Here is a 25,633-nt window from a genome sequence, read left to right on the forward strand (position 1 = left end):
CTAAACGACTGGTTACGTGTCCAGAACACGACTGTTTTATAGTTTTTACTTTACTGAGAAAGACGGAAATACTTTGAAATACTTTGTGTGGCGAGGATTTCGCTCTCGGAAATGGTCACGAGCGCTACAGGCGTCATTGTCAAGGTGTGTGTGTGTGTGTGTGTGCGCACAATGTTCAAGGTACACATACCTTTTTAAGACGTAATACCAGTGGCGGCTGGTGATTTTTTTTTTGGGGGGGGGCGCAGTTTAAATAGCACTCAACAATGAGAAGAAAAGAGGTTTTGAGTAGAATATTGTAAAAAACAAAGCTTTATTTCAAGAACACAGCGTGCTCAACACTGTCCAATAACAACTATCAACACACTGTAACTTTAACATGAGAGGTTCAGAGCAGCTTTAAGGAACATTGGGTTGGGTTTCAGGGGTTTGCAAAATAAAAGAGTTTCACCCTCACATGAAAGAGGTTCAGAGCAGAATAGAGTCAGAAAGAGATCACATGTTACATTGGGTGACAGAGTAGACTCACTACTGTAAAGACAAGTAGCCTCCTCTCTTTAAAGTTGGCAAACTTCTCAATAACTCTCTGGTTAAAGTCAATCATGTCTGTAACCAGCCTGTTTCATTATTCTTGAGGAATGTGTCTGTTTCCAGAACTTCTTCGTTGTGTTTCGATGCCAGTTCGGTCTCCTACTGCTCTGCATGAAGCTAACTCGCTAACAGCTGTTAGCGAGTTAGCTCCATGCTCTTAGCTAGATAACTGCGGCAAGATTCGTGCTTTACACTTGTCTGAAGCTCTGTAGATCCCTCACCCCGTTGTAGTCCAGAGAGTTTCAGTCCCAGGACTTTGGAACAACAGACAGGGGGAACAAAAAACGAATTACTCATGGAGCATTCAGCTAACCAGCTCCGGTTAGCATATCGGCGTGAGGAGAATCTCCAGGTGTACGTCCTCCCGCGGTCAGCGATTTGCTGCTGAATTTTTAATTCCGGATGTTCGGGTCCCAACTCTTTCAGCCTCTTCTTATCAATATCTGACCGTCGATTGAAAGGTCTTTCGCGTAGAGATACCACAGAGTTTTCAGTCACCGACGCCATGCTAACAACAAGCTTCTGCTAGCTATGTTGCTCGCGTACCTGCGTGGAGGTGGAGCTCCCTGGCAGGGTTGCCAGGTCTGTGAGATAAAACCAGCCCAATATCAGAACTCAAAATATGCCCGTGCCAAACCATATACACTGCACCTAAATTCCAACAGCATTGCTATCATTGCCAAATGTATTGTAATATCTACAAAGTAACAACATATGTTTAGTTTGCCAGCATTAAAAGCAGTTTTCCCTCAAGTTATTTCACCTAGGTCCTAAAATGGCCTTGTGTAATTAGATACAGTATATTATCATAAATAAAATGTGTGCACGTGCTGATCTGGAGTCAGTTTGGTAGGATTTGGGTATGAATAAATTATTTCATTTAAAATATGGATTTTTATTTAAAGATATTCATGTAATTTGCATGCAAAATAGGTCTACCGAACCAAGGACACAAAATTCAACCAGCGCAACACTTCAAAAGTGGCCCGATTCCGCAGGAAAACCGCGGACCTGGCAACACTGCTCTATGGGCTGAGGAACATACGGTCTCTGATCTGCCGAATAATCCAATCGCGCGCACATTTGTGCGCACAAGATTCAGTTTCATCCGCCAATGTGAAGCCGGTCATTGCCAAAACGACTGAAATGTTTTCTCGATGCCGTACACACACGTTAGACCAGCGCCTCGGAAAAGGGGAGGGGCTTCTCTCCGTGATAATGGCGATATATTATATTTTTTCACATTAATTTAAGTGGTTGTTGACAGGGGCTTACGGTCTCCCACACACATTTAGCGCGTCAACACGGTATATTTACTATTTAAATGATTTGGCATATAATGTTTTTTGACAGAATTGTTTTTTTTTTCTTCTTCTTTTTTCATCTCCAAATTTTAAGAGGGGCGGCACACTAGCGCCCCCTATGGACGAACCGCTACTGCGTAATACTATTGTGTTTGGATGCATCGCAGTAATGCATTGATTTAGGTTATTACTGTGTGTATAAAGCCTCACAAGTGAAGTGCCTTTGGACTCAATCAGGGATAGTTGTGTTTATTGATCTAGTAAATAAGTCTAAAGCAGGAGCACTTTAGCAGATTAACCAAAATAAATTATGAAACAAAGTACCACACAAATAGATTGCTTACAAATGTATTGACATCCAGTTATTTTGATCAGGTAAGAATATACTGGTATAATTCTGTATATTTTCCTAAACTGAGGTCTTATACTGAAATAGCCAAATACTAATTTACCACTGATTATTTTTATTAATAATTAATCTGCTGATTATTTTCAAAATGTTTGTTTGAGAAAATCTCACTATTTATTCCATAGTTTGAATTATCTTTTTCAGATGACTCGTTTTGTCAGACCGATGGTTAGAAATCCAAATATATTTTATTTTAGTCACATAGAAGACAAAGAGAGCAGCAGGTGAGATCATTTGAAGAGGAACAAATCTATTGTCATGACAGTTGGTTTCCCAGCGACATAACGCTAATTATAAATAAATAAACTCTGATGATTCATTTTGTCGCCGCAGAAATAACAATATGATTAATTTTATGCTGCACATCCAGATCCAACACTCCTCATTCATCTTTTTCTTCTTTCACTTCACAGGTGAAGTCTTCCTGAACAAACCTCCCGAAAATGGCCCTTTTCTGACATTTGTTTATACTTTTTAAGTCTTCAGTTTTTATATAATTTCCGACATTTTAGAGGGGACGCGTTGCCACGATGACGGTCACGTACAACCTCTGCACCCTCCTAGTTTTCACCCTCACAGGTGAGTGAAGTCATCGAGGTGTTTGACTGTGCATCCATCAAAGGTTGTGTTTACACGTCTCGTATAATATGCTTAGAATCTGTCCGCCGTGGTTATAAAACTCCTGTTTGACTTGTTTTGCTTATTTCCTCCTCAGCGTGCAGCCGCTTTGAGCCGGCCCTCTGCTCCGGTAAGGAAACGATATAGTCGGCGCTGTCTTGTGCCTGCGGATGTCACGGTTTATTCTGGTCACATACTTTTTCTTTGACGTACAAATGAGGAAATAATATCTAACAGACCTGCCTTCTGGTTTCTGCTCCACGCTACTTCTTCAAACACCAATTTATAAATGTGGTGTAATGCAATTAGGCTGAATTGGAGGGATACATTATGGTTTATTCAAAAATAGTCAAGCAGCAACACCTCACATGTTTTCTTTAACCCTCCTGTTACCTTCGGGTCAATTTGACCCCATTCAATGTTTAACTCCTGTTACCTTTATATTTACTGACATATTTTACCCGTGGGGTCAATTTGACCCCAGCAATTAAAACCTCCAGAAAATTATTAGAATTAATATTGTTTCCCAAGTTTAAGTGTGAGGTACTTTATGTTTGTTTGTTGACTACCTAAATAGCCCTTTAAATATATAAAAAAGTTGATATTTCTTATATGTTTGCCTGGGGTCAAATTGACCCGAAAGAACACCGACATTAAACATTGAATGGGGTCAAATTGACCCTAAAGGTAACAGGAGGGTTAATCTTTTCCCTTGTGTCCTGCAGCTCGCTGTGGGCATTCCCTTCAAGTCTTGGACAGCAAAGTGGGGGAGATCCAGAGCTCTGCTTACCGCAGCTGGTCCTACCGCTTCGGCTCCACCTTCGACTGCTGGGTCATCACGGGTTCGGAAGAAGAACCCATCGTTCTCAGGTAAAGGCACGAGGGGAATCTGAAATAACCATCCGATGCCGACTGTGGTAAACACACACATAATTTAATGTAATATGAATATGAGATGAGCTGTACAAAGTATTGTCTGTATTTATTACATAGAAAATATTGGGTAACATCGATCTTGCTTGAGTGCTCAGTATGCATTAAAAAAAACAATTGAGAAACAGTTCATGGATGAATTAATTAGATCGGGAGGCTATTCCAGCAAATGAAATACTCAACAGATGAATACGCATGATTACATTTGTGCCGGAATGCATATAAACATCAAATATCATAATGTACTGATGCACTTAACATTTTTGGGTCAAATGTGAATCACTTTAATATCGCTGCCTCATCTCTCTGATCGTTAATCTAAATCCCTTTCTCAGCTTTTCACAGTTTTCAGCGCTGTGCGGTCGGAAGGAATGGGTGTCTATAAAGTCTTCAGCGGGCAGAGAGCCGGTCGTCCTCTGTGGCTCCAAGTTGCCGCAACCGATGGAGTTCTCTGGGGGAAATATCACAGTGATGCACCACTTCTTCCCGCACCAGTTCCCCGTGTCGTCCTTTCTGTTGAACTACGCCAGAGGTATGACATCTTTAGTTGAATTCAATCAGCGTTTGGAAATAATAACTGCATTAAATACGACGTTGTATTTTCGCTGCAAGTTCCAGTTATTCTCGTGAAAATCTTAATTTTGCTCTTATTACCTTCGCATTGAAAATGCGGAAGCTAATGTTTTGATCGCCGTGTATTTATTTATTTGTATGCGTGTTATTCGCATAACTAAAAAAGTATTAAACCGAATCGCATGAAATTTGGTGGGATGATTGGTTATTATCCGGGGACCATTTGATTAGATTTTGGGATAGATCGGGTCAAAGGTCAAGGTCATGAAAAGGTCAACATCTTCTTTTTACCATAGCGCGGTCAATTTGTATCCAATTGGCATGCAACTAATGCTAAAATGTTCATAATTCAATGCCCAATCTTGTGATATGCGAAGGTATGCGCTCTACCGAGTGCCGTTCTAGTATTCTTCTGTTTCTACTCATTCAGACTCTGGTGAATGTCCAGCAGCGTCCTTCAAGTGCCAGGGTGGCCGCTGCCTTCCTTTGTCTTGGCGCTGCAACGGCCAGGTGGAGTGTCTCGGGGAAGGCTCCGATGAACAGGGCTGCGATGCGGAAGCGGAGACGCCCGCGCCCCCAAAGCACGGCTTCACGCCGGCGGAAGGAGCCAAGGCACGGGCGTCCTCGGAGAAGAACCTCGACGGGGACTCTGAGAGGCGTTACGCGACGGATTCTGAATCTGATCTGTGGGCGCTGCTGAAGGAGAGGGACGAGGTGGCTCGAGAGCAGGCTCGCCGGCAGCTCGTTGTGACGCCCGTGCCCATCGAGTGGCCCTGCGGGGGCCTCCTCCAGACCTTCTATGGCACCTTCTCCCCTCCAGCCACCCGGGGCCCTGCGCTGTTCTGTGTCTGGACTGTGGACCCTGAGGACTCGAGGCCTCTGAGACTGGACCTGCAGCAGCTGGGGCTGGGACGCGGGGATAGACTCACCGTGTACAACAAGGAGCAAGGCAAAGGAGACGTCATCAGAATTGTGAGTTATTTTAAACTCTTAAATCGATCCAAACACTTTTTACCTTCGCATTGAAAATGCGGAAGGTTATGTTTTGATCGCCGTGTATTTATTTATTTATTTGTATGCGTGTTATTCGGAAAACTCAAAAAGTATTGAACCGAATCGCATGAAATTTGGTGGGATGATTGGTTATTATTCGGGGACCATTTGATTAGATTTTGGGATCAATCGGGTCAAAGGTCAAGGTCATGGAAAGGTCAACATCTTTTTTTTACCATAGCACGATAAATTTTTGTCCAATTGGCATGCAACTAATGCCAACATGTTCATAATTCAATGCCCAATCTTGTGATATGCGAAGGTATGCGCTCTACCGAGTGCCCGTTCTAGTTTTAAATGTATTTACGATATTTTAAAAGAGCTTTTGGTGACATGATGTTCCCTTCCTGCATCTCGACAGATCACCAGCGCGTCCAATTACAGATCGATCCAGGTGGAATCCCACACCGGCCTCCTGTCGATGAAGTACGAGACCCTTCCCGGCTCGGAGGGGAGCGGCTTCAACGCCACGTTCCACGTCGGGACCTACTGCCCCCCGTGGGAGGGCCGCTGTGGCGGAGCGGCGGGCGGATGCTTCACCCAGGAGCAACGCTGCGACGGGAAATGGGACTGTCCCGAGACGGGGAAGGACGAGGAGGGCTGCAGGGGATGCGGTTTGAACCAGTTCACCTGCGGGGTGGCGGGGCAGCGGGCCGTGCCTTCCAGCCACTTCGCCGGCAGACCGGTGTGCTACCCGGTCACGGAGCGGTGCAACTACCAGCTGTACTGCGCCGACGGCAGCGACGAGCGGGACTGCACCGTGTGCCAGCCGGGGACCTTTCACTGCGACAGCGACAGGTCGGTGAAAAGCTGCTTCTGCCCCCCCGGTCGCCTCCTGTTTGGTCTTTCCTTGACTTTGGGAACAGTTTACAAAACAATCTCGCCTCGTTTAGAAGTTCTGGAGCGTCATATTCTCACAGCTGCTTGAGTCTCACGAGAAGAAATGCTGATTAGCTTTAATATCAATTTAGTCATTAGTGTTTGTCGACAAAAAGTTGTTATTTCAATCAACTTTTTGTCTCAATTTGGTTAATTTTTTTTTTTGTCGTCAGATTATATTGGAGATTTCAGCCAAAATCAATAATTTTGTGACTCATAGAATAATTAACAGAATTGACACTCAGTCTTCATAAGGAGATTGCGTTAGCTCGCTCTTGAACTGTAGATGTCTAACTTTTAATAAGTTTGTTCTTAGAAGAGGCTGATTCTCGAAGCAGCGGAACCGTCTCCTTGACGACCATTTAAAAGCTGTTCATCTACTTACGTCTTTATCATAGATCATGTTGTCAAACTAACATTTGGTTTGGCTCTTCCCTGTGGATAGTTGCATATCAGTGCGAGGTGCATCTTGAATATGTGTGTGTGTGTGTGTGACAATGTGACCATCTAATTGATTTTTCTGAAGCGTGAGTCTTCAACTTTGTGTATTTTTCGTATTTAATCTGTAGTTGAATTTAACTTGGGGCGCAATGAGAGAAAATACAGTCTCATATATTCTCAGTCGTGTTACATTTCCCCAAAACATTTACATTTTTATTGTATTGGAGTCAGTTTGCATATATTTATTAGCTATACATGCATTTATTATACTACGGTACATTTAGCTGACACATTTGGAGCATCGATGACACAAAACGCAGAACCGAACTATATAATAATAACTACCAAAGACATATTTTCAGCACTTAAACAATATTTGAGTCAAATATTTTGGTGTTCAACTCTTACTTATTGATTCACACATAACCTCTCCTCGCTCGTACACTGTCAGTGTCTAATCATCATCGTGCGGCTGGGTTACCACCGCGCGGCGTCACAATAACGCTTCCCGTGGCTCGGGCTGAAGCTTCCCGTGGAGCCGAGTCTCTCGCGTTCGTAACTCCTCGATGACACGCAAGCGGCCCGTTGTCCCGTCTGCAGGTGTGTGTTCGAGAGCTGGCGCTGCGACGGCCAGGTGGACTGCAAGGACGGAACGGACGAGCTCAACTGCAGCGTCATCCTGCCCCGCAAGGTCATCACCGCGGCAACGGTGGGCAGCCTCGTCTGCGGGCTTCTGCTGGTCATCGCCATGGGCTGCACCTGTAAACTGTACTCGCTCAGGACCAGGGAGTACAGGTGACTCTTGAGTAACTGCTGTATTTGATGTGTTTTCTGAACGCAGGGTTGCTCTACAGACACTCGCTTTTGAATTATCTCGCGTGTTCGATCCACCGCAGGAGGAATTTATTATGACTCGGAGGGATGAAGTGGTGTGAATAATCTGCGGCAGTGAGTCACGAGTTTGTTTTCCTTTCTATGAGCGCCGGTGGTTTCCAGCACCAGACGCCGCCTCACAAACGCACAGCAGAAAGTCTCACAACAACAACCGTCGGTACACTTTATGATGAGAGCCACGAGAACAAGCTGGCGGTTGTTGTTGTTGTTGTTGTTGTGAACAGTCGGCCCATTGTTCTGGCCAGAGTGGGTTATGTGATGTGAACTCTTTTCATGAACTAATCTTTTAAACTAATGCAGCATCTTTTAACGAAGTGGAAACGATTCTCTCACAATATGTTAACGTGCTGTGAAAGGTCGCGATGAAAGATTGCATTCTGTCTATTTGCTTTTCAACAGAAAATGTGCCGACGGTAGAAAAAGCGACGCGGCAGAAATCCGCGTGCGACTGCGTCTCAATGTGTCCGTTTGTGTCCGGCAGCTTGTTTGCACCAATCAGCCGCCAGGAAGCGGCGCTGATCCAGCAGCAGGCTCCTCCCTCCTACGGTCAGCTGATTGCGCAGGGCATCATCCCGCCGGTGGAGGACTTCCCGACAGAAAACCCCAATGAGGTGAGAGAAAAGTTGTTTACTGCTCTCTGATGATGAATAAACCTCATGAGCAATGCAGTCGATCATTAGAGAGCTACCGGCGTGGCCGAGGCGAGAGCATCCAGTCAAACGCTACCGCTTGCAACTTGTTTGGTGTATTTCTTAAAATATTTGCTCCTATTTCTATATACACGCATATATGACACTATATCCCAGAACTGATTATTACCTTCGCATTGAAAATGCGGAAGGTAATGTTTTGATCGCGTGTATATTTGTGTGCGTGCGTGTTACTCGCATAACTCAAAAAGTATTAAACCGAATCGCATGAAATTAGGTGGGATGATTGGTTATTATCCGGGGACCATTTGATTAGATTTTGGGATCGATCGGGTCAAAGGTCAAGGTCATGAAAAGGTCAAAACATTCTTTGAATCGCATGAAATTAGGTGGGATGATTGGTGACCATTTGATTAGATTTTGGGATAGATTGGGGTCAAGGTCATGAAATGGTCAAAATCTTCTTTTTACCATAGCGCGGTTAATCTCTATCCAATTGGCAACTAATGCCAACATGTTCATAATTCAATGGCCAATCTTGTGATATGCGAAGGTATGCGCTCTACCGAGTGCCCGTTCTAGTTTTTCTTTTGTCTTTAACCTCGGTGTCTAGTTTTTAACCCTGACTCAAATACGGCTGGATCCGAATATTTGACTATGCGCATATTTTTTGTTGGGAAGATATTTAGTACTCGGATATCCACCAAACCTTTTTTGAAAATGCTTCTTGTAAACAAAAAACGAGTAAGAAAAACCAAACAACACTAGATTAACAATACCCTTACTTCTTTTTAATTAAACCAAAAACACGTGTGGGGGAAGCCTCCGCAGTGAGCGACGGAGGATATTCGTTGATGATTACCGTCAAAGACGTAAAGACGAAGAGTGAGACTAATCTATTGGCACCTCACAGTAAAATCCTCCTACCGTCTACCCCGGACTTAAGGCAACACCTCCCCCAGAGTTGTAAAGCACCTTGACGACTCATTCAAATGCTTTGAAGAGGACAGGCGTATTTCAACTGTCCTATAAACTGAAAGTAGAGTGCATTGACAATATATTGATTCACGGGGAGAGAGAGAGGCTTCGTTGTCTTTCTTGAGACCTCATCTTCATCTGCGAGCAGCAGCCCTCGTGTTCTCTCTCTTGAAGTCGTGCCCTCCTCTTCATCAGCCGTAATCGACCCCCAGCCGGCTGCGGGTTGACGTGGACGAGCGTTGAGACGTGCTGTTGCCGTGCAGGTCCACTCTGAGGAGCTTTATTGTTAGTTGGCGAGGACATACGAGGTAGAGGAGGCAGAGGGATGAAGTGCATGGATCAAAGGCTACTCTGTCTGAGCGACTCACTCGTTCCCTTGGATCTACGAAGTGTCATATTTCAAATGATTTGAACTTGAGGATACATTTAGGAGCACGAGTTGTAGTTGTTGTTTTCTTCCACTCACCGCTCCTTTTACGCCTCCTTTACAGACGTCGTCTCTTTCTCTGAGGGGAATTCTCCAGCTCCTCCGCCAGGACGCCACCAACTCCCCGCACCGCCGGCGCCGGCCCCGATTCATCCGCCGGGCCGTTCGCCGCATGAGGAGGTGGGGCCTGATCCCCAGACCTCCGTCCAGGCCGAGTCAGCCGGCGAGCTCCGACGAGCAGTCGGACGCCGCTCCGCCCGGGCAGGAGCCGCCTCGCTCCGCCCCCACCGGCTCCTCGTCGGCCGTGGAGGCGGTCAACCAGCCGGTGCCGCAGAAACTCGGCTTGTCGGCTCAGTCGGAGCAGCGGCAGGAAGCGCCGCTGCCGCCTCCCGCTTCCCCTCCTCCACCTCCGTACGCTCCGCCGGCTCCCAGCCCGGTCGCCCCTCACTCTCCTCCGGTCTCCGTGCCCCCGAGCAGCCCCTCTCTGGCCTCCATCTTCCACACGCTGGGCCTGAGCATCTCCCTCTTCAGGGCGTCGCCCTCTTCCTCCTTCACCAACTCCATGCCCCTCTCGGCCTCCCCGTCTTTCTCCTCGTCCTCCTCGGACGACGAGGTGCTGCTGATCCCCCTGTCCGAGGACGCCGCGTCGGAGGACGACGTGCCCATGCTCACCTGAATGACTTCCTCGCCCCACCCCCGGTAACCCCACCCCCTCTTCTTCACACACTGATAAAAACTGAAACCCAGTCTTTCCACGGTTTTGATTGAACTTGAAGCACAGGAGTGTCCCCCGGCGAGACTCGCCCGCACTGAGCAAGTCTGGTGCCTTTGGGAAATAGCTTTGAGTTGGATTTGTCGATGTATGGAATCAAGTATTTTACCTTTTTTCTTCTTTTTAAAAAAACAACCCACCTTGAAATAGTCCCAGTTTTAGATGAAACGCATGGGTGACGTACGTTTGAGATGTAGGCGAGTATCGGACACTCACTTCACGCTAGTCTGCACATATGAAGGTAAACTTTTGCACAGGTGAATCTTCCCGATCCAGAAACTGAGGCGGGCGACTGGCCGATTTGAATGATTTGAGTTTTTAGAGAACGTGATGGAAAGTATGTGTGTGACTGCAAACCGTGTGAATGCATTTGCATTTTAGTCTTACGTTGACAGTGGAGTATGTTCGTATATGTGGATTGTCTCCACGTATTTCTGCCACTCGCATCCAGTCTCGTGTTTAATCACAGCTAATCCCAATCAGAAGATAATAAATCTCCCCTATTTAAGTGCCTTTTTTGAGGAGTTTCCTGTCGACGGTTCCCTAAACACACACACACACACACACTGCAAACCAAAACACACGCAGGAGGCACATGTTAGCTCACATCATAGCCCGCACCGACACAACAGTGATTTTATTATAACGTGAACAGAAATGCATGAACTCTGCAAGCTGGCAATAACTTTTTCGGGACCTGTATTTTAGTGCACACTGATTGCAACACACTGTGTTCTGAGTACACACACACACACACACACACAAGTGAATGTATGTAATCTGTAAAAGCAAACGTGTCAAAAGACAATCTCGTCTGTCTGAGTGTGTGTGTGTGTGTGTGTGTGTGCCCTCGTGACGAAAGGGGCCCTGAATTCACTAAATAACTTGACTTTAGCCCTCGAGGGGAATCGATTGCATTCTGTCACATTTTGACACAACAGACTTGTGCTGTGCCATTTGTATTGTACATTTTATGGTGTGTGTGTTTTTTATTTCAGCAAGTTACTTTTTTTTTGTAAAGCCGTTTTGCTTTGTTGAATGTATTTGGGTCGATGTCGGACGTTTTAAATACGCAATTTAATAAGGTTAAATAAGAGAGAAAGTGATTTTATGGTTTATTACGGTCAACTTCACTGTATATAAGTAACAAAATGTGGCTGAGATTAAACAATTTGCACTTTTAGGTGTTGGGTATTGTGTGTTTTTTGTATGTGCATTAGACGCACCTGACGCCTCCGCAACAGGAGGACCGAGTCGTGGCATTGTGCTCTGTATTCAAAGCCCCGGGGACGGTCACTGGGGGGGGGTTTCGCTCCCGTGTCCAGGATAAAAGGGGGATGCAGAGGACAAGAAGCTGTTTGCCATTCAGAGTCCACGTGGCCATGGAAAGGTAATCGTAAGGAATACTTTTGATATTATTTGATTGATGTTGCAGGAAAGTGATGAAAATGTAGGCAAAAATAGCTTTTAAGTTTGTAATATATTTTCATGTTTGTAGAAAACAGGCATTTGAGTCCAGAACATTACATCTAGCTTCTTTTTTATTTATTTTTTAATTGACATATCTGTGAAAAGTACACCAAATAATAATTTTTTGCCGTTATGACCAACGCTTAATTCACAACGTAAAGTTCAACCGGCGAAAGCCGTGAAACGAGTAAGCTAAACAAAGTTGCGTGACTTTTGAATAAGAACTTTAACTTTATGATATTATACACATGGTCTGCATTTAGTTTTATAATTTATGTTGTGTTGGAAAAGTCATCTTTGCGTTGGTTTAACATGACGAACAAGACAAGTGCATCAAGTTCCTCCTGATGCTATTCTTATTTTATTATTATTATTATTATTATGCATGTTTTATGAAGGTCTCCAAATTTCTATGACAACCCTTCAAGCTCACTAACTCCTCCTCTCCAATCCCTGGGTATAAATACTCCAGATGTGAGCTCATTGTCCTGAACATCTGCTCCTTCTCTCCACAGAGGCTCGAAGGATGAAGTTGGATGACGTTTCTTTGTACGTTTCCTGCAGCTTCGCAAAAATCCAAAATGTCCAACGACTCCTCATACGCTGTGACCCTGAAACGGGGCACAGCTGTAATTATGGTTTCACCTCCATCCCAGTGGTTCTGGGTGGGGATGTTGGCGGTGCTGCTGGTGGTGGAGCTCCCCGGAGTCCTGCCGAAGTGCATCTTTGACGAGGTTCAGGCCGAGGCCCGGGTGGTCCGAGCTGCACCCGGCGAGCCCCGACCCGGAGCCCGGGTCGCTCCGGCCTCTCCGCAGCCAATCAGGATCCAGACCTGGATTCCGGTGGAGGGCGACGGCCTATCGGAGGCTGAGAAAGAGAAGCTGGAGGCAGCGGTGGAGCAGGCTGTGAGGATGGTGTCTTCTTTACTGTCAGGTGAAGCACACGCATTTACTCGATGCCTCTTTTGGGGAAGTTCCATAGACCTGCATTCATTTCCTCAAGGAAGTGACGTTTAGTCTGTAATGTGTCCGACGGCGGCGAACATTCACCATCGTGACCTGTTGACCTTTCTCTAGTGAACAGAGCGCCGGGTCCATTGCTGCTCAGCAGAGACGTCGGTAAATACTGCAAGTTTCTGTGGAAGGATTCAAGGACTGCAAACTACAACAGGTGTGTGTAGTGTGTACTTTTAGTCAGATTATCTGATTACTGTAAACATGCTTTTGTGTGTTTTATACATTTTTGTAGTTTATCCAAAGTTTTCATCTTTTAGAGAATTTTGTAACTTTACTTTATGGCATAAAATGAACAAAATGTGTATTGAATAAACAATCTTCTCCATGTATTTTCGCAAAAGATGGACACTTTCACGGCTTTCTTCTTTCAGGTGTGGCCGGGCCAACACCAACTACAGATCTGAGACCTGCCTGGATGTGACGGTGAGTGTCCGTTCTCACTGTATTCACACACAAACGACATGAAATCCAGTGGATCTTCGATGTCAACAGATCCCGGACGATCACCTTGCTGGTTGCGATGTTTACCCTGAAGCCGGTTCACCTCGAAGGACTCGGCTTCGTCCTGAAGGGGCGGGACTCCCCGACACCGACTTCCTGCTGTACCTCCACGTTCAGGCCACTGACAGGTGCAGAGCAGAGGTGAAGAAGACAACATATCCAAGACTTGGTTTAAAGTTGAATATTTCAATTAATGACAGAATATAATTTTATCTTGAATGATAAAATATGATATGATATTCCTTTATTTGTCCCACAATGGGGAAATTTCAAAAATCACAGCAGCGGTGCACATCAGAGAATCAATGAAAATAAATATAAAACTAAATACTAAAAACTAAATACTAATCCTAAATATACAGGGGGAAAACAAAGTAAAGTGCTGAGTAGATTAAAGTGCAGAGTTTGCCAGGATCTCCAGCGATCTACTGCAGTGTGTTGTGCAGCCTGACAGAAGCAGGAAGGAAGGACTTGTGTTACCTTTACCTCAGATAATTATCCCTTATAAACAAGGGAACAAGCTAAAAAAGTAGAGGAAAAAAAGGCTGAATAAACACGTTAACTGACTGTCTTTACTGTGTTCTAAGCGTCTAAAATAATATATATAATCTTAAATACTCACTGCTTTCATGTGTTTCCCTCAAAGCTCAGACATCACTAGTCAAACCGTGTGAACAGTATCATGACATTTTGCTTCCTTGTATTTTTTTTAAATGTTTCCTGCGTTAAAACATGAAGCTGATGAAATGTTTTAGTCGTCGTGTCCTGTTCACCTCTCAGCCTCACCTGTTGGCCTACGCTGTCCACTGCCAGACGGACACCTACGGACGACCTCTAGCCGGGGTGGTGGTCCTCTGCAGGGGCCGACGGGCAGCGGCCCCCGACAGCCAGCGGGCGACTGTGCAGGTAAAGTGTCTTTATTGTTATTGTTGGTGATGCTTTTTAATCAGTTTTTGTTTGTAACCGTGTGAATCGTCTGTTTCCCAGACTGTGATCCATGAGCTGTTCCATGCACTCGGTTTCTCTAAAGAGCTCTTCCACACCTGGAGAGACTGTTCCTCCACTCCTCAAGGTTTTTAAATCATGTTCTGGTATTTTTTTACGATAACTTTACTCATAAAGCACCTTTTTTAACGACAGAATTTAGAAAGTGATTTGACAGACAATGCAATAAAACAACAGAAAGCCCAAAGCAGTACAAACTGAGGTACAGTTTAAGATGAAACAACAAATATACAATCAATGTAGACAACCAAATTTTAAAAAAGAGAGAATTTGAGTAAAAAGGCGACATAATAGCCAGCCTCTATAAAATAAGTTTTACTTAAAATCCCCGTTTGTTTAACTGCATGGTTGAGTTGCGACTTAACTTTTATTCAACTTTTATACTTTGAGATCTGTTTTCGCAACACGCACATCGACGTTACAGGCACAAGCAACTATATACAAATGTAATTTAAGATGCATTAAAAAAAACAATATCAATGAGTGAAAAGTAGTAAAACATACTATTTATATTTTCAAATACACAAAAGTATTGAATATAGTATATACAGGAAGATTAAAAGAGAATCAGGCAAATTAAAGTATATGAAAAAAGAAATGAAAAACATGAAAGTGACTAGACTCATTGTAAAGGGAGGAAGAGCAAAACGATCATCGTCCACACGCGGTCCAAATCCTCTTTTCTCTCTTAAAGTAAAGATTAATTGACGATCCTGTGGTAATAAGAAGCGTTTCCTCCAGCTGCAGCGGGCTGCTCTCCTCGAGGCGGAGTGACTCACGCTGACGCATCGGGCCAGATGAGGATTTACACCCCGTCTGTTATCTCGGCGCTGCAGAGGCACCTGGGGTCCACTCACCCTGAGCTCGGGGCGCCGCTAGAGAACCTGGTGCTGAGCCACTCCAACATTATACATTATAGATATTTGTTTTACACATCCATCCGGTGCTCTGCTCACATGTTTCACGCTTCCTTCCTGCAGGATGTTCCTCCAGGCAGAGTGTCCTCTCACTGGGAGTCCCGGGTCCTGCAGGGCTCCATCATGGCGGCGGTGCTGGGGGACTGGACCACGGTTCGGATCGACCCAGTCACCCTGGCCGCGCTGCAGGACACGGGCTGGTACGCTGTCGACCTGAGTCGAGCTCAGAATCTCGTCTGGGGAGACGGTGAGGAAAGATGGAGATAGTCAATGTCATCATATGAAAACAGCTGCATTAACATTATTATATTTACAAAATATGAATGTGTTTTTGTTTTCTAGGGGAAGGAGCCATGTTTGGTTCCCTTTCAGCCTGTCTGAACAAGTCCTCGTCCTTCTTCTGCACCGGCAGGTATATTTATAAATATATATACTCTACATGACAGCTTGTGTTTTTAAGTGGAATGTGGGTCACTTTTCTCTTTTTCATCCTTTCTTTCCAACACTTTTCTTTGCTTTATCACTTCTTCTCAGTGGGTTTGGGTGTCATTATCTTCACCTCCACAAGGGGGAGTGCCAGACCGACGCACACCTGGAGGGATGTAGAGTGTATAAACCCCTCAAGAATGGAGTAAGTAAAATTAAAATAAAGTCTTTTACATCATCTTAAAATGTCCAAGATGATCAACTCTCTTCAAGCTGTTTTTCTAAATTTAAAATATGGGTTATTTTCTATTTCTTTTGCCTTTTTAATGTCAATGTTTGGTATTTTATTGCCATTTATTGTGTATTGTCACTCCTTTTCCTCCTCTTGTTCTTCAGAGTGAATGTTGGAAAGAGGAAAATGGAGGAGAAGAGGATTGGAGCGGGGAGGTCTTTGGTTTTCACAGCCGCTGCTTCTTCTCAAACCTGACCAGACAGGTGTGTGACCATGTACTTTGTGTGTGTGTTTGTGTGTACACATGTGTGTGGATTTTGTTTCCTTTGTTTGACATTAATTTCTTTCTTTTAGAACCGGAGTCCGGTTCCTTCACTCCGCAGCTCTGTGGAGGGACGTTGTTACAGACACAGGTGTACTGGACTGAACAGGTACCAGATCCAGGTGTCGGGCTGTGAGTGGGTGGACTGTCCAGCAGGGGGCGCCATTCAGGTAACATGCCACTAACTGTAACTAAATCAATAGACTGGTTGACTGCTGCTGTGAATCATAACCACTCAGTGGAGGAATGTGGGAGAGGAATTGATATTAACTGTTATTTTGTGGCCTGAACACCTGAATCAATGTTATCTGTACGATAAGATATTTAAAAACGTTATTAATCCTCTATATTATATATATATTGGTATGAATAAATACAGTATGCCTTATAATAAAAGTGTTACACTGGACATATATCATATTGAATATACTCATTATACAGGAATAATACTATTAAGTATATACAATAGAAAAAAGAGCATTTTTATAACAATTTATTAGTGTTATAGTATTATTTATGTGATATACTGCAGTGTAAATATATGAATACATTGTGTACATGGTCTTGGTGTATGGTAGTGCAACATTAAGCTGCTCATTGACACACACAGGAAGTGATAACTGAGCCAGAGGGTTTGTTTACTGACTGTATAGAAACGTCACAGTTGATATAGTGATTGGCACCAAATGGATCTCCAGTTATTATGAGAATTTGAATGATTTGATGTTCGAAACAGATGAAAGGTCACCGGGGGTCAGTTCGCTGCCCTGACCGGAGGTTGTGTCTGCACGCCGACGTCGCTCCTCCTCCAGGCGACGTCGGTCCACTTCCTGCTTCTCTCACAAGGCAAGTGCGACTTTAAACGAGTGGCCTGTTTCCATAGCAACCTGAAACTCTTTACTTTACTGCTTTTTCGAACAGTGGGACTTTACCTCCAGCCCAGAGCGGGACCCGGCCGGCCCTCAGATGTCCGGCGGCCTCGGTGCTCGGCGTCGCCGCGGCCCTGTGCCTCCTGGCTGCAGCCGCAGCGACCTACAGGTCACGTGGCCTCTGCAGGACCCGGGTCCACGTGACCCCGCAGGAGCACACTGACCTTTAGCGGGCACGGCCTTCTTAAAAAAACGTTGAATAGACACTCTCGGTGTCCAAGAAACTGTGGCTTTCCGTCTTAATGATTATTTTAATGAGAGGAATTATGAATTCAATCAGATATTGTATTTTTATTTTACAGGAAATGATTATTTTAATGAGAAGAATAATGAATTCAATCAAATATTGTATTTTTATTTTACAGGAAATTAATATTTTAATGAGAGGAATAATGAATTCAATCAAATATTGTATTTTTCTTTTACAGGAAATGATTATTTTAATGAGAGGAATAATGAATTCAATCAAATATTGCATTTTTATTTCACAGGAAACGCAGCAGAGTCGTGAACCGTTGAACGTTTATCAGCTGGTTTCCAGCACAACATATAATAAGTGATTCTAAAAAAGCGTCGTGAGAAACACAAACGACAGTAAATACAACATAAAAGAATGAATAGAGACACTGAGGCATTGGGCTGAGATGAAGATGACAGGTGACTCACAATAGACGGTGGATTGTGGCCCCTGATCATGACGTTCACATGGTTTAGTGCATTGCTTACAAAGAAGCAAAGTTAATGAATAACATTATGGAGTAATTAATTGCCTTTTTATGATCACCGTGTTCGGTGCTGATGTAAACTACAACACTAATGGCAAAGCAACAATTAGTACCACAAACAACACACCCAAGACAACGATGAGTGCAATCCAAAGAGGATGCATCTTGTAGCGTGGCTGAGGATTCTCACCTGGTGGGAAAGTAAAGACGGAAGTTAATGATCAAGCTCTTTAAATAAAGAGGTGTGTCTCCTCACTTTCTTTTTTGCAACCTTTGTCCAGCATCACCACCTCTACACTTCCGTCCAGCGGTTGTCGACTGGAGTTGATCGGGACTGAAACATCGCCTTGGATCGTGGACTCGGAGAAACTTGAAACTTCCTCTTTTTTCTCATGGCTTTCTTCTAAAGTGATCGTGTCGCTCCGGTCATCTACTCCCGGTTCTTTCCCCTCGTCTCTCGGACTCCCCGAGGCTTATTTTTTATGATAAAAAAATGTATAATAATAAAAATTAATTAAATTAAATATGATATCAGTTATTTTTGTATTATTTTGACGCTAATGATTTCTTGATGGTTTTTGGTGAACTCACCTCTGTACACGAGCAGGTAAGCAGTCCTGGAACTGTTGAACAACCATTTAAAAAATGTTTTGTTTGCATATAGAGCAATACAAAAAGTTGAAAGCACACAGTAAACATTTCTAGATATATAATATCTCAGGTTCATTTTGGAGGCGTTCTAAAGCATTATATTATTTTAAATTAATTTTAAATCCTTTTTTAAGTGTTTCACAAATGAGAAAATTGAACTTTTCTGTATCGGACGTGCTGGAAAATGGAAATAATCGAGCATACCTGTAAATCCCGGTTTCTGCAAATGGTTGTTCCTCAACCTGCGACATTTATCAGAAGAAGCGAGTGAAAAACAAACACTTTTTTTAGGTTTTTAATACGTGTCACATAAATCCTCACCTTGTTGACGCGAGTGTCGTCGAACTCGTACCAGGTGTGGTCGACGCTGGACAGGATGACAGCCGTGTAGTGGCCTCCTCTCAGGCTGCCCATGTGATTCACCATCCCGTACAGGTCGTACGTCCTCTCCTACGAGAACAGTGTGTGTGTGTGTGTGAAACCATGTTTAACGCCAACACAAGGAGGAGCTCCTCCTTACCTCTATCTCTAACGCACGTGGCACATCCACAGTGCGGTTCGTTTGCGTCATGTTGATGGAGTCAAATCTCTTGAGGAGTAGAGTCAGAATCTGAGGAAATGCCACCATGTCGCATCCCTAAATAATACAAGAGGCGTTATTATACACCACAGACAATATTATCAACAGACAACGGGTTCGGGCTCCATCGGGTGTCTCACAACTCACACTTTCTGCCTCTGTTTTCTCTTCACACTCGCTGCAGTACACCATGTTGGAGCCATTGAATGATTTAGGCCGGAAAAACTTTTCAAGGCCACTTTTCTGTAAAAACACAAAGGTTGCTTGACCTCTGTGACCTCTGGCAGCTTTTCCTGTTACTGTAATAGTGAGTTGGAACCACTTTCTATCTCTGCGTTATTAATAAAGAAAACAAGCTGTAATAACCGCTTTATTAATGGTTAATGCAACATGTGATATTGCTTTACAGATCAGTTATAAGCCATATTATTGAGAATTCGTCTTTATTCAGACAACTGAACAACTTCTTATCTTAAACATGGAAAGGCTCCCCCACCCACGACCTGACTATCACCTTCAACAGCTCTGTGTTGGCCCCTACCCGGACTGCCAGGAACCTCGGGGTGACACTCGACAGTCAACTCTCCCTGACGGCCAACATCGCTGCGACGACGCGTTCCTGTAGGTACATGCTGCACAACATCAGGAGAATACGTCCTCTTCTTACTCAGAAGGCGGCGCAGGTTCTGATCCAGGCTCTGGTCATTTCACGCCTCGACTACTGCAACTCCCTCCTGGCTGGTCTACCTGCTAAGGCCATCCGACCCCTGCAGCTCATCCAGAATGCAGCAGCTCGACTGGTCTTCAGCCTCCCGAAATTCACCCACACCACTCCGCTCCTCCGCTCTCTCCACTGGTTACCGGTGGCTGCTCGCATCCGCTTCAAAACACTGGTCCTGGCGTACCGTGCTCTAGACGGATCGGGCCCCGTCTACATCCGGGATATGGTCACACCGTACACCCGGCACGTTCGCTCCGCTCGGCAACAGCCAATCGACTTGTGACTACTGCACCTCGAGCTAATCACTCGAAATCCAGACTGTTTGCTGTCCTGGCTCCTCAGTGGTGGAACAAGCTCCCCACTGACATCAGGACAGCAGAAAGTCTCTACATCTTCCGTCGGAGACTGAAAACACACCTTTTCCGACTATATCTGGATTAAAACACAGATTAGCACTTCAGTGGCACTTAGATAGCACTTACTTATGGTACTTTTGTAGTTCGACTATGTTGAGGAAATGTTACTTCCTGTATTCTTGTTGTTCTTAGTTTGTACTCTAGGTTGAAATGCACTTATTGTAAGTCGCTTTGGATAAAAGCGTCTGCTAAATGACATGTAATGTAATGTAATGGAGCATTTCTAAGATAACTGCTATATTCCCATCAACATTTCACTCCCCATGAATTCTCTTGATAAGCATTTCCAATAACAGAGCAGGATAATCACCACGCTGAAGGTCGTGTCGTGGGAGTCCTTCAGGGACAGCGGGAGAGTCCAGAATGGATTTGTCTCCTCGATGATGATGTGGCCGCTGGAGCATCTGGTCGTGTACGTCAGGTGACCTTGGAAAGCCTTTGAGACAGAAGTACGTCTACATCACAGCTTTCTGGCGCGCTAGCTGGTGGGTGGAAGTCTGGATTTCAGGGGTGCTCACCTCAGAGGCGCGTGGGCTGATTTTATTTAGAATCAACTCCAGGCATTCGGCAGCATCACACTGTTGGAGAACTTAAAACATGGATATGTTCTTTTACATCCGCTCACTCCAAATCGGTGAGTGTGAATGTTCTCGTGATGACAGCTCACCGTCCTCTATCCCTAAACTCTGTGTGATGTTTTCTGTTTTGCACGTTGTTTCCTTCAGTTTTTTAAAGATTTTTTTCAGCGCTTGATCTGTGATCTGGGCTCTGGGCTCCAACCTATCGATAGAGGTCAGTTCATTATTGACCTTTTTGCTATTTTAGTCATTTTGCATGACTATTTTAACCATGACATCATCACCAATAGAGTGTTATTTAAGCACACGCACACATTTATTTGTTAATGAGCTTCATGGTACTGTTGAGATATTAAAAAACACATGGCAGATGTTTCTTGCAGTAATCATGTGGCTCAAGTTCTTGATGCTATAGTTCTTGATGCTATAGTCACAAATCAAGGAATCTTTAACCAGCGCCATTGACTGGATCACTTTAGAAAACAATGTTGAAGTACTTGTCTTCCGTCTATTGTCTATAATAAGCAGCCGTTTCAAACCTGTCGTGGATCTCTGTTGTCATGGAGAGAACCTGCAGGACACTGTTGAGGTAACATGTGGCGCCCTGGTTATACAGACCATAATGAGGAGTCACTACAGGGAAATAAAAACATAGTGTCAGTTCATCCACAGTAACTTAGGGATGTGAACAAATGAGGAGCAGCAGGGGGCCAAGTTCACAAGTGTTGGATATAGGAATCTCCAAACATGCACATTAATTTGATGACTCAATCCTCGACATACTGTTTATTGTGTTGTTAAATTGTGTTGTTAAATAACCCTTTTTGTACACCTTAGGCAGGCTGGACTCTAACACTCATAGGAAATATAATTAGTGAGAATTAGTGCTAATTTTGTAAGTTTTCCCATGAAATACAATGCATTATTTTTGTTTTATATATATAATTATATATATATATATATATAAATAATTATATTTGTATGTATATATATTGTTTATATATGTTTAATTTTATATATATATATTTCATTACATATATTTAATTGTATATATATATATATATAAAAAACTATGAATGCATTTAATTTCTTTGGGAAAACTTGTATGTCCTGCATTTTAACAGTTTTTTGAGACACTTGACATTTGTTAATGGTGATATATAGTGGCAGTTATTCAATATATATATATATATATGTGTGTGTATGTATGTATATATTATTCGTATACTTCATCTGCATCTTTATTACCTTTTTGTTTCTTCGACTGTTGCTCTGCGTCCTTGACATTCGATCGTTTTCTTGAGCTGCTCATCTTTCTTTGTAAAACGAGAAAGTAACGCCTTATCCTTATTTATTTAGGCGAGAAGAGAACAAAAATCAACTCCTGTGTAAAGTATATTTTAGAAACACACAACAACACCAGAAATTTGATAAAGAAGGATAGAAAATGTATTGTTACCCTGTAACGTGTTTTCTTTGACTGCAGAGGAGTCAGACGAGACGGTCCTCGTGTATCAGAGGAATTTAAATGTATCTTACAATCACTGACAGAAGAGGACAACCAACCTGTCTTTTCTTTTCAGGTCTGAAGTTTCAACCACGAATGACAAATACTTTTTCTTTCACTTCAGAACAAAAAAAGATGCCTTTCATTTTTTTACAGGGTGTGTGAATCTGGCATTCGTTCCAGGGTAAACCCAATGTCTGCCGAGTGCCATCAAACCTGTGGCAGCTTCCCCCAAACAGGTTTTCAGTCCTTCTCAGTGTCACTCTATCCAAACTCAACTCAAACTGTTTGACTTGTTTCTCTGCGCCTCGCATTTACACGTCGCCATGTTTTTATATCTTTATGTTACAATGTCGACCTTTCTGTTCAAACACACATTTCTTTTCTGCCCTGTAACTCTTCTCACTGACTATTTGGATATTTATTTCCCCACAGTGTGAGTCCTCGTCTCTTTTATACTTCTTTGTTCCTCATCCTCTGCGATGGACTGGCGGCCTGTCCAGGGTGTCCCCTGCCTTCGCCCTATGTCAGCTGGGATCGGCTCCAGTGCCCCCGCGACCCTTATGAGGATGAAGCGGTGTTGATAATGGATGGATGGGATGTTCCTCATCCTCTTCCCTGTCACATCTCTCTGCATTAACATCTTTCTCTTTCCTGAAACATCTGGACTATAGTTTGATGGCCCGGCATGAGACTAACTGCAGACACGTAAGTTCCAGGAGGGGGCGCTGTTTCCCTCTACATGACACCACAGCAAAAATGTAACATATCGAAACAAATCTGTCTCAATGAAATGAGCTTTCTCAATAGGAAGTCTGGGAGTTGCAACAAATAATTGCTTGCAGATACTTTGTCTTGCAATTTTGTTTTGTAAATTTGGATTTAAAATATTTTGACTTATTAATTTGTATATGTTTGTACTGTCGATTTTTGAGAATAAGCTCACATTTAACTTGTAAAATATGTCAAATTACTCCAGTCCAGTAAAAGCCTAAATAGACAGACTTTAACATCTGCTGCGGGAACGTGTATCAATCGAAAGAAATGTATTAAACATAATGATTAACGTACAAATAAATATCAGAAGTTATCTATCATTAGTATGCCATTCAATCTGCAGCAAAGTATATGAATATAGATCCTACCACCAGCAGTAGTTATTAGATGTTAGTTCAAAGACTTAACTAGAAATAACTTCACAAAGTTCAGGTTGTTCACTTCAAAACAGACATTTAGGAAACAAAGCTTGATGACCTATACTTTAGTTTTGCATGGCGTGCAATGACAAGTTGTTAATGACATAACACAGATTACACATACACACAATTCATATCTGCACAGATTCAAAACTAACGCATTAGAATAACTTTAAAATGACACTGAGATATTAGAGGAGTAATCTGGTACTTACTGCAGCTGCCTTCACACAACGAAGCAGGACGGTTTCATGGAGGACGTGTCGTCCTCAGCATCAGTTTACGTCATGAGCCGTATACCTACGACTTTGTGTTGTTGTTTTTTTATGGGAGGGAAGAAAGCAACTTATTCTCAGAAGGAAGTAAAGAAACAAGTTTTCCTGCATGATATCAGGAATATGGAAACCACATCCCCGTTCTTGTTGTTTCATTCCACTGACTGAATGTAGTCCAACTTGTCTTGTACTCTCAGTTTCTCTCCTCGTTTCGGTTCCTCATGAGCACATATTGTTTTATCATGTCGATCAGAATTCTTGTTTTCACTGAGGGAGATGACTCAGATGATAATTATTCAATTGTTGGTACACAAACTATTTGTTCTTCACCAGGAAGAGAATGCTATAAATATCTTGACGGTAATAACGAAGGATTTCCTCAAGTCTTAACCGTAAAACCAAAGCGTTCCTCAGTACCAACAGGCTTTCATTCCTCTTGGATTAACAAACTGATCCAACAAACTCATTGAGAAGAACTCCAGAAGAGTTCAGAGCTCTACATTCCTATCGTTTATTTACAACTCATTCAAAGTCATAGTCAAAGTCATCTTTTTTCACTTCTTATTTGTGCAAATAGAAGATCTAAAAGTATGTCTCTTGTCCAACATATTGTATTGTTGTAGTAAAATTATTGTCCATTATTCATTCATAAACATAAACAAACATGGACCCGCAAAAAAAAAAACAGTCTTCTGTAACCCACGAGCGGAAGAAGGCAGCTTTAGGAAATACTTTAGGTGTTTAAGTATTTTCGTCTCTGCATCTAATGAACACACCATGTTATATGTATGTGTATGTATACTATATATATGTATATATGTGTATATGTATATATATATATATATATATATATATATATATATATATATATATGTATGTCACATTTATTTGAGTAACTGCCACTTTATCACTTAAAACAGTTCAAGTGCAGGACATATATACATTTCCCCCAAGAAATTAAATGCATTTATGGTTTTATATATAAATATATATTTATATACATATTTAATTTGAATAACTTTTGTTCTCATTCCTGAAACTTCAGCAAATAAGTAAAACTACTACACACCTGTAATTAAAACTCAGAAGGAACTATTAAACTTTTTAGAGGCACTATGCCAACTCGTTTTCTAGCTGGAGACAGTTTTATTTATCGATGCATCCAAGAGAAATATAGGAATCCTTTTTAAAATGTTGAACATAGCCGTAAAAACAAATACGAATCATGAGCATACACCGTATTTATTTTATATTATTCAGGTTTGACATTATTGCTATGTGGTTGAAGCGGCTATAGGATCGAGTCCCGGTGCGTCTCCGTGACGTCAGATCCCTCCGCGCAGCATCAGCAGCGTATAGATGGTCGACATGTGCCGGATCCCGTAGGTCGACAGCATGGCCGAATCCTCCAGCTGCTCGGTCCTGAAGACCATCCGGATTTCATCAGCTGCACGACAAGAGACTGTTTACCACCAAGACAACTGATCCCCCCAAGAGAACATCACGTCAAAGTATGTTTAACTGTGTTCAAGCTGGACCATAACGTCATAAAACACGACTCGACTCGATAGTTAATGTGTGCATCTCCTTATTTATCGCGTTTCTGTGCACGTAGCTTGCAGAGATAAATACATCCGGGATCAT

At 43.1% G+C, this 25,633-nt stretch overlaps 3 protein-coding genes across 4 annotated transcripts; 2 read left to right on the forward strand and 1 right to left on the reverse strand.

Annotated features, from left to right (window-relative positions):
* Window positions 1-1,817: 1,817 nt before the first annotated feature.
* lrp10 (low density lipoprotein receptor-related protein 10) lies at window positions 1,818-11,705 on the forward strand. Of its 2 annotated transcripts, XM_056442913.1 has the most exons (10): window positions 1,818-2,528; window positions 2,718-2,883; window positions 3,020-3,052; window positions 3,648-3,792; window positions 4,191-4,387; window positions 4,859-5,400; window positions 5,843-6,279; window positions 7,402-7,596; window positions 8,177-8,306; window positions 9,815-11,705. In XM_056442913.1, exons 2-10 carry the CDS (start codon window positions 2,835-2,837, stop codon window positions 10,424-10,426), a joined length of 2,340 nt encoding a protein of 779 aa, XP_056298888.1. In that variant the 5' UTR covers window positions 1,818-2,528; window positions 2,718-2,834; the 3' UTR covers window positions 10,427-11,705. The 2 variants fall into 2 exon arrangements, with proteins under 2 accessions (XP_056298888.1, XP_056298886.1); XM_056442911.1 differs by having other exon boundaries at window positions 1,818-2,883.
* A 958-nt stretch (window positions 11,706-12,663) lies between these two features.
* LOC130212135 (ciliated left-right organizer metallopeptidase) lies at window positions 12,664-17,710 on the forward strand. Its single transcript, XM_056443276.1, has 14 exons — window positions 12,664-12,925; window positions 13,069-13,162; window positions 13,380-13,431; window positions 13,501-13,650; window positions 14,290-14,415; window positions 14,497-14,581; window positions 15,256-15,401; window positions 15,495-15,678; window positions 15,774-15,843; window positions 15,966-16,062; window positions 16,254-16,352; window positions 16,444-16,581; window positions 17,148-17,257; window positions 17,333-17,710. Exons 1-14 carry the CDS (start codon window positions 12,664-12,666, stop codon window positions 17,508-17,510), a joined length of 1,791 nt encoding a protein of 596 aa, XP_056299251.1. The 3' UTR covers window positions 17,511-17,710.
* Window positions 17,711-17,807: 97 nt separating this feature from the next.
* si:ch211-212k18.13 (uncharacterized) lies at window positions 17,808-23,702 on the reverse strand. The gene is made up of 12 exons (XM_056443123.1): window positions 22,471-23,702; window positions 22,260-22,357; window positions 21,551-21,644; window positions 21,101-21,213; window positions 20,952-21,022; window positions 20,744-20,869; window positions 19,237-19,353; window positions 19,038-19,166; window positions 18,921-18,958; window positions 18,657-18,688; window positions 18,337-18,537; window positions 17,808-18,255 (listed from the first exon to the last, which is right to left on the reverse strand). Exons 2-12 carry the CDS (start codon window positions 22,321-22,323, stop codon window positions 18,146-18,148), a joined length of 1,095 nt encoding a protein of 364 aa, XP_056299098.1. The 5' UTR covers window positions 22,324-22,357; window positions 22,471-23,702; the 3' UTR covers window positions 17,808-18,145.
* Between the last annotated feature and the right edge of the window lie 1,931 nt (window positions 23,703-25,633).

The sequence above is a fragment of the Pseudoliparis swirei genome, chromosome 21 (genome assembly GCF_029220125.1).
Source record: "Pseudoliparis swirei isolate HS2019 ecotype Mariana Trench chromosome 21, NWPU_hadal_v1, whole genome shotgun sequence".
NCBI lineage: Eukaryota > Metazoa > Chordata > Actinopteri > Perciformes > Liparidae > Pseudoliparis > Pseudoliparis swirei.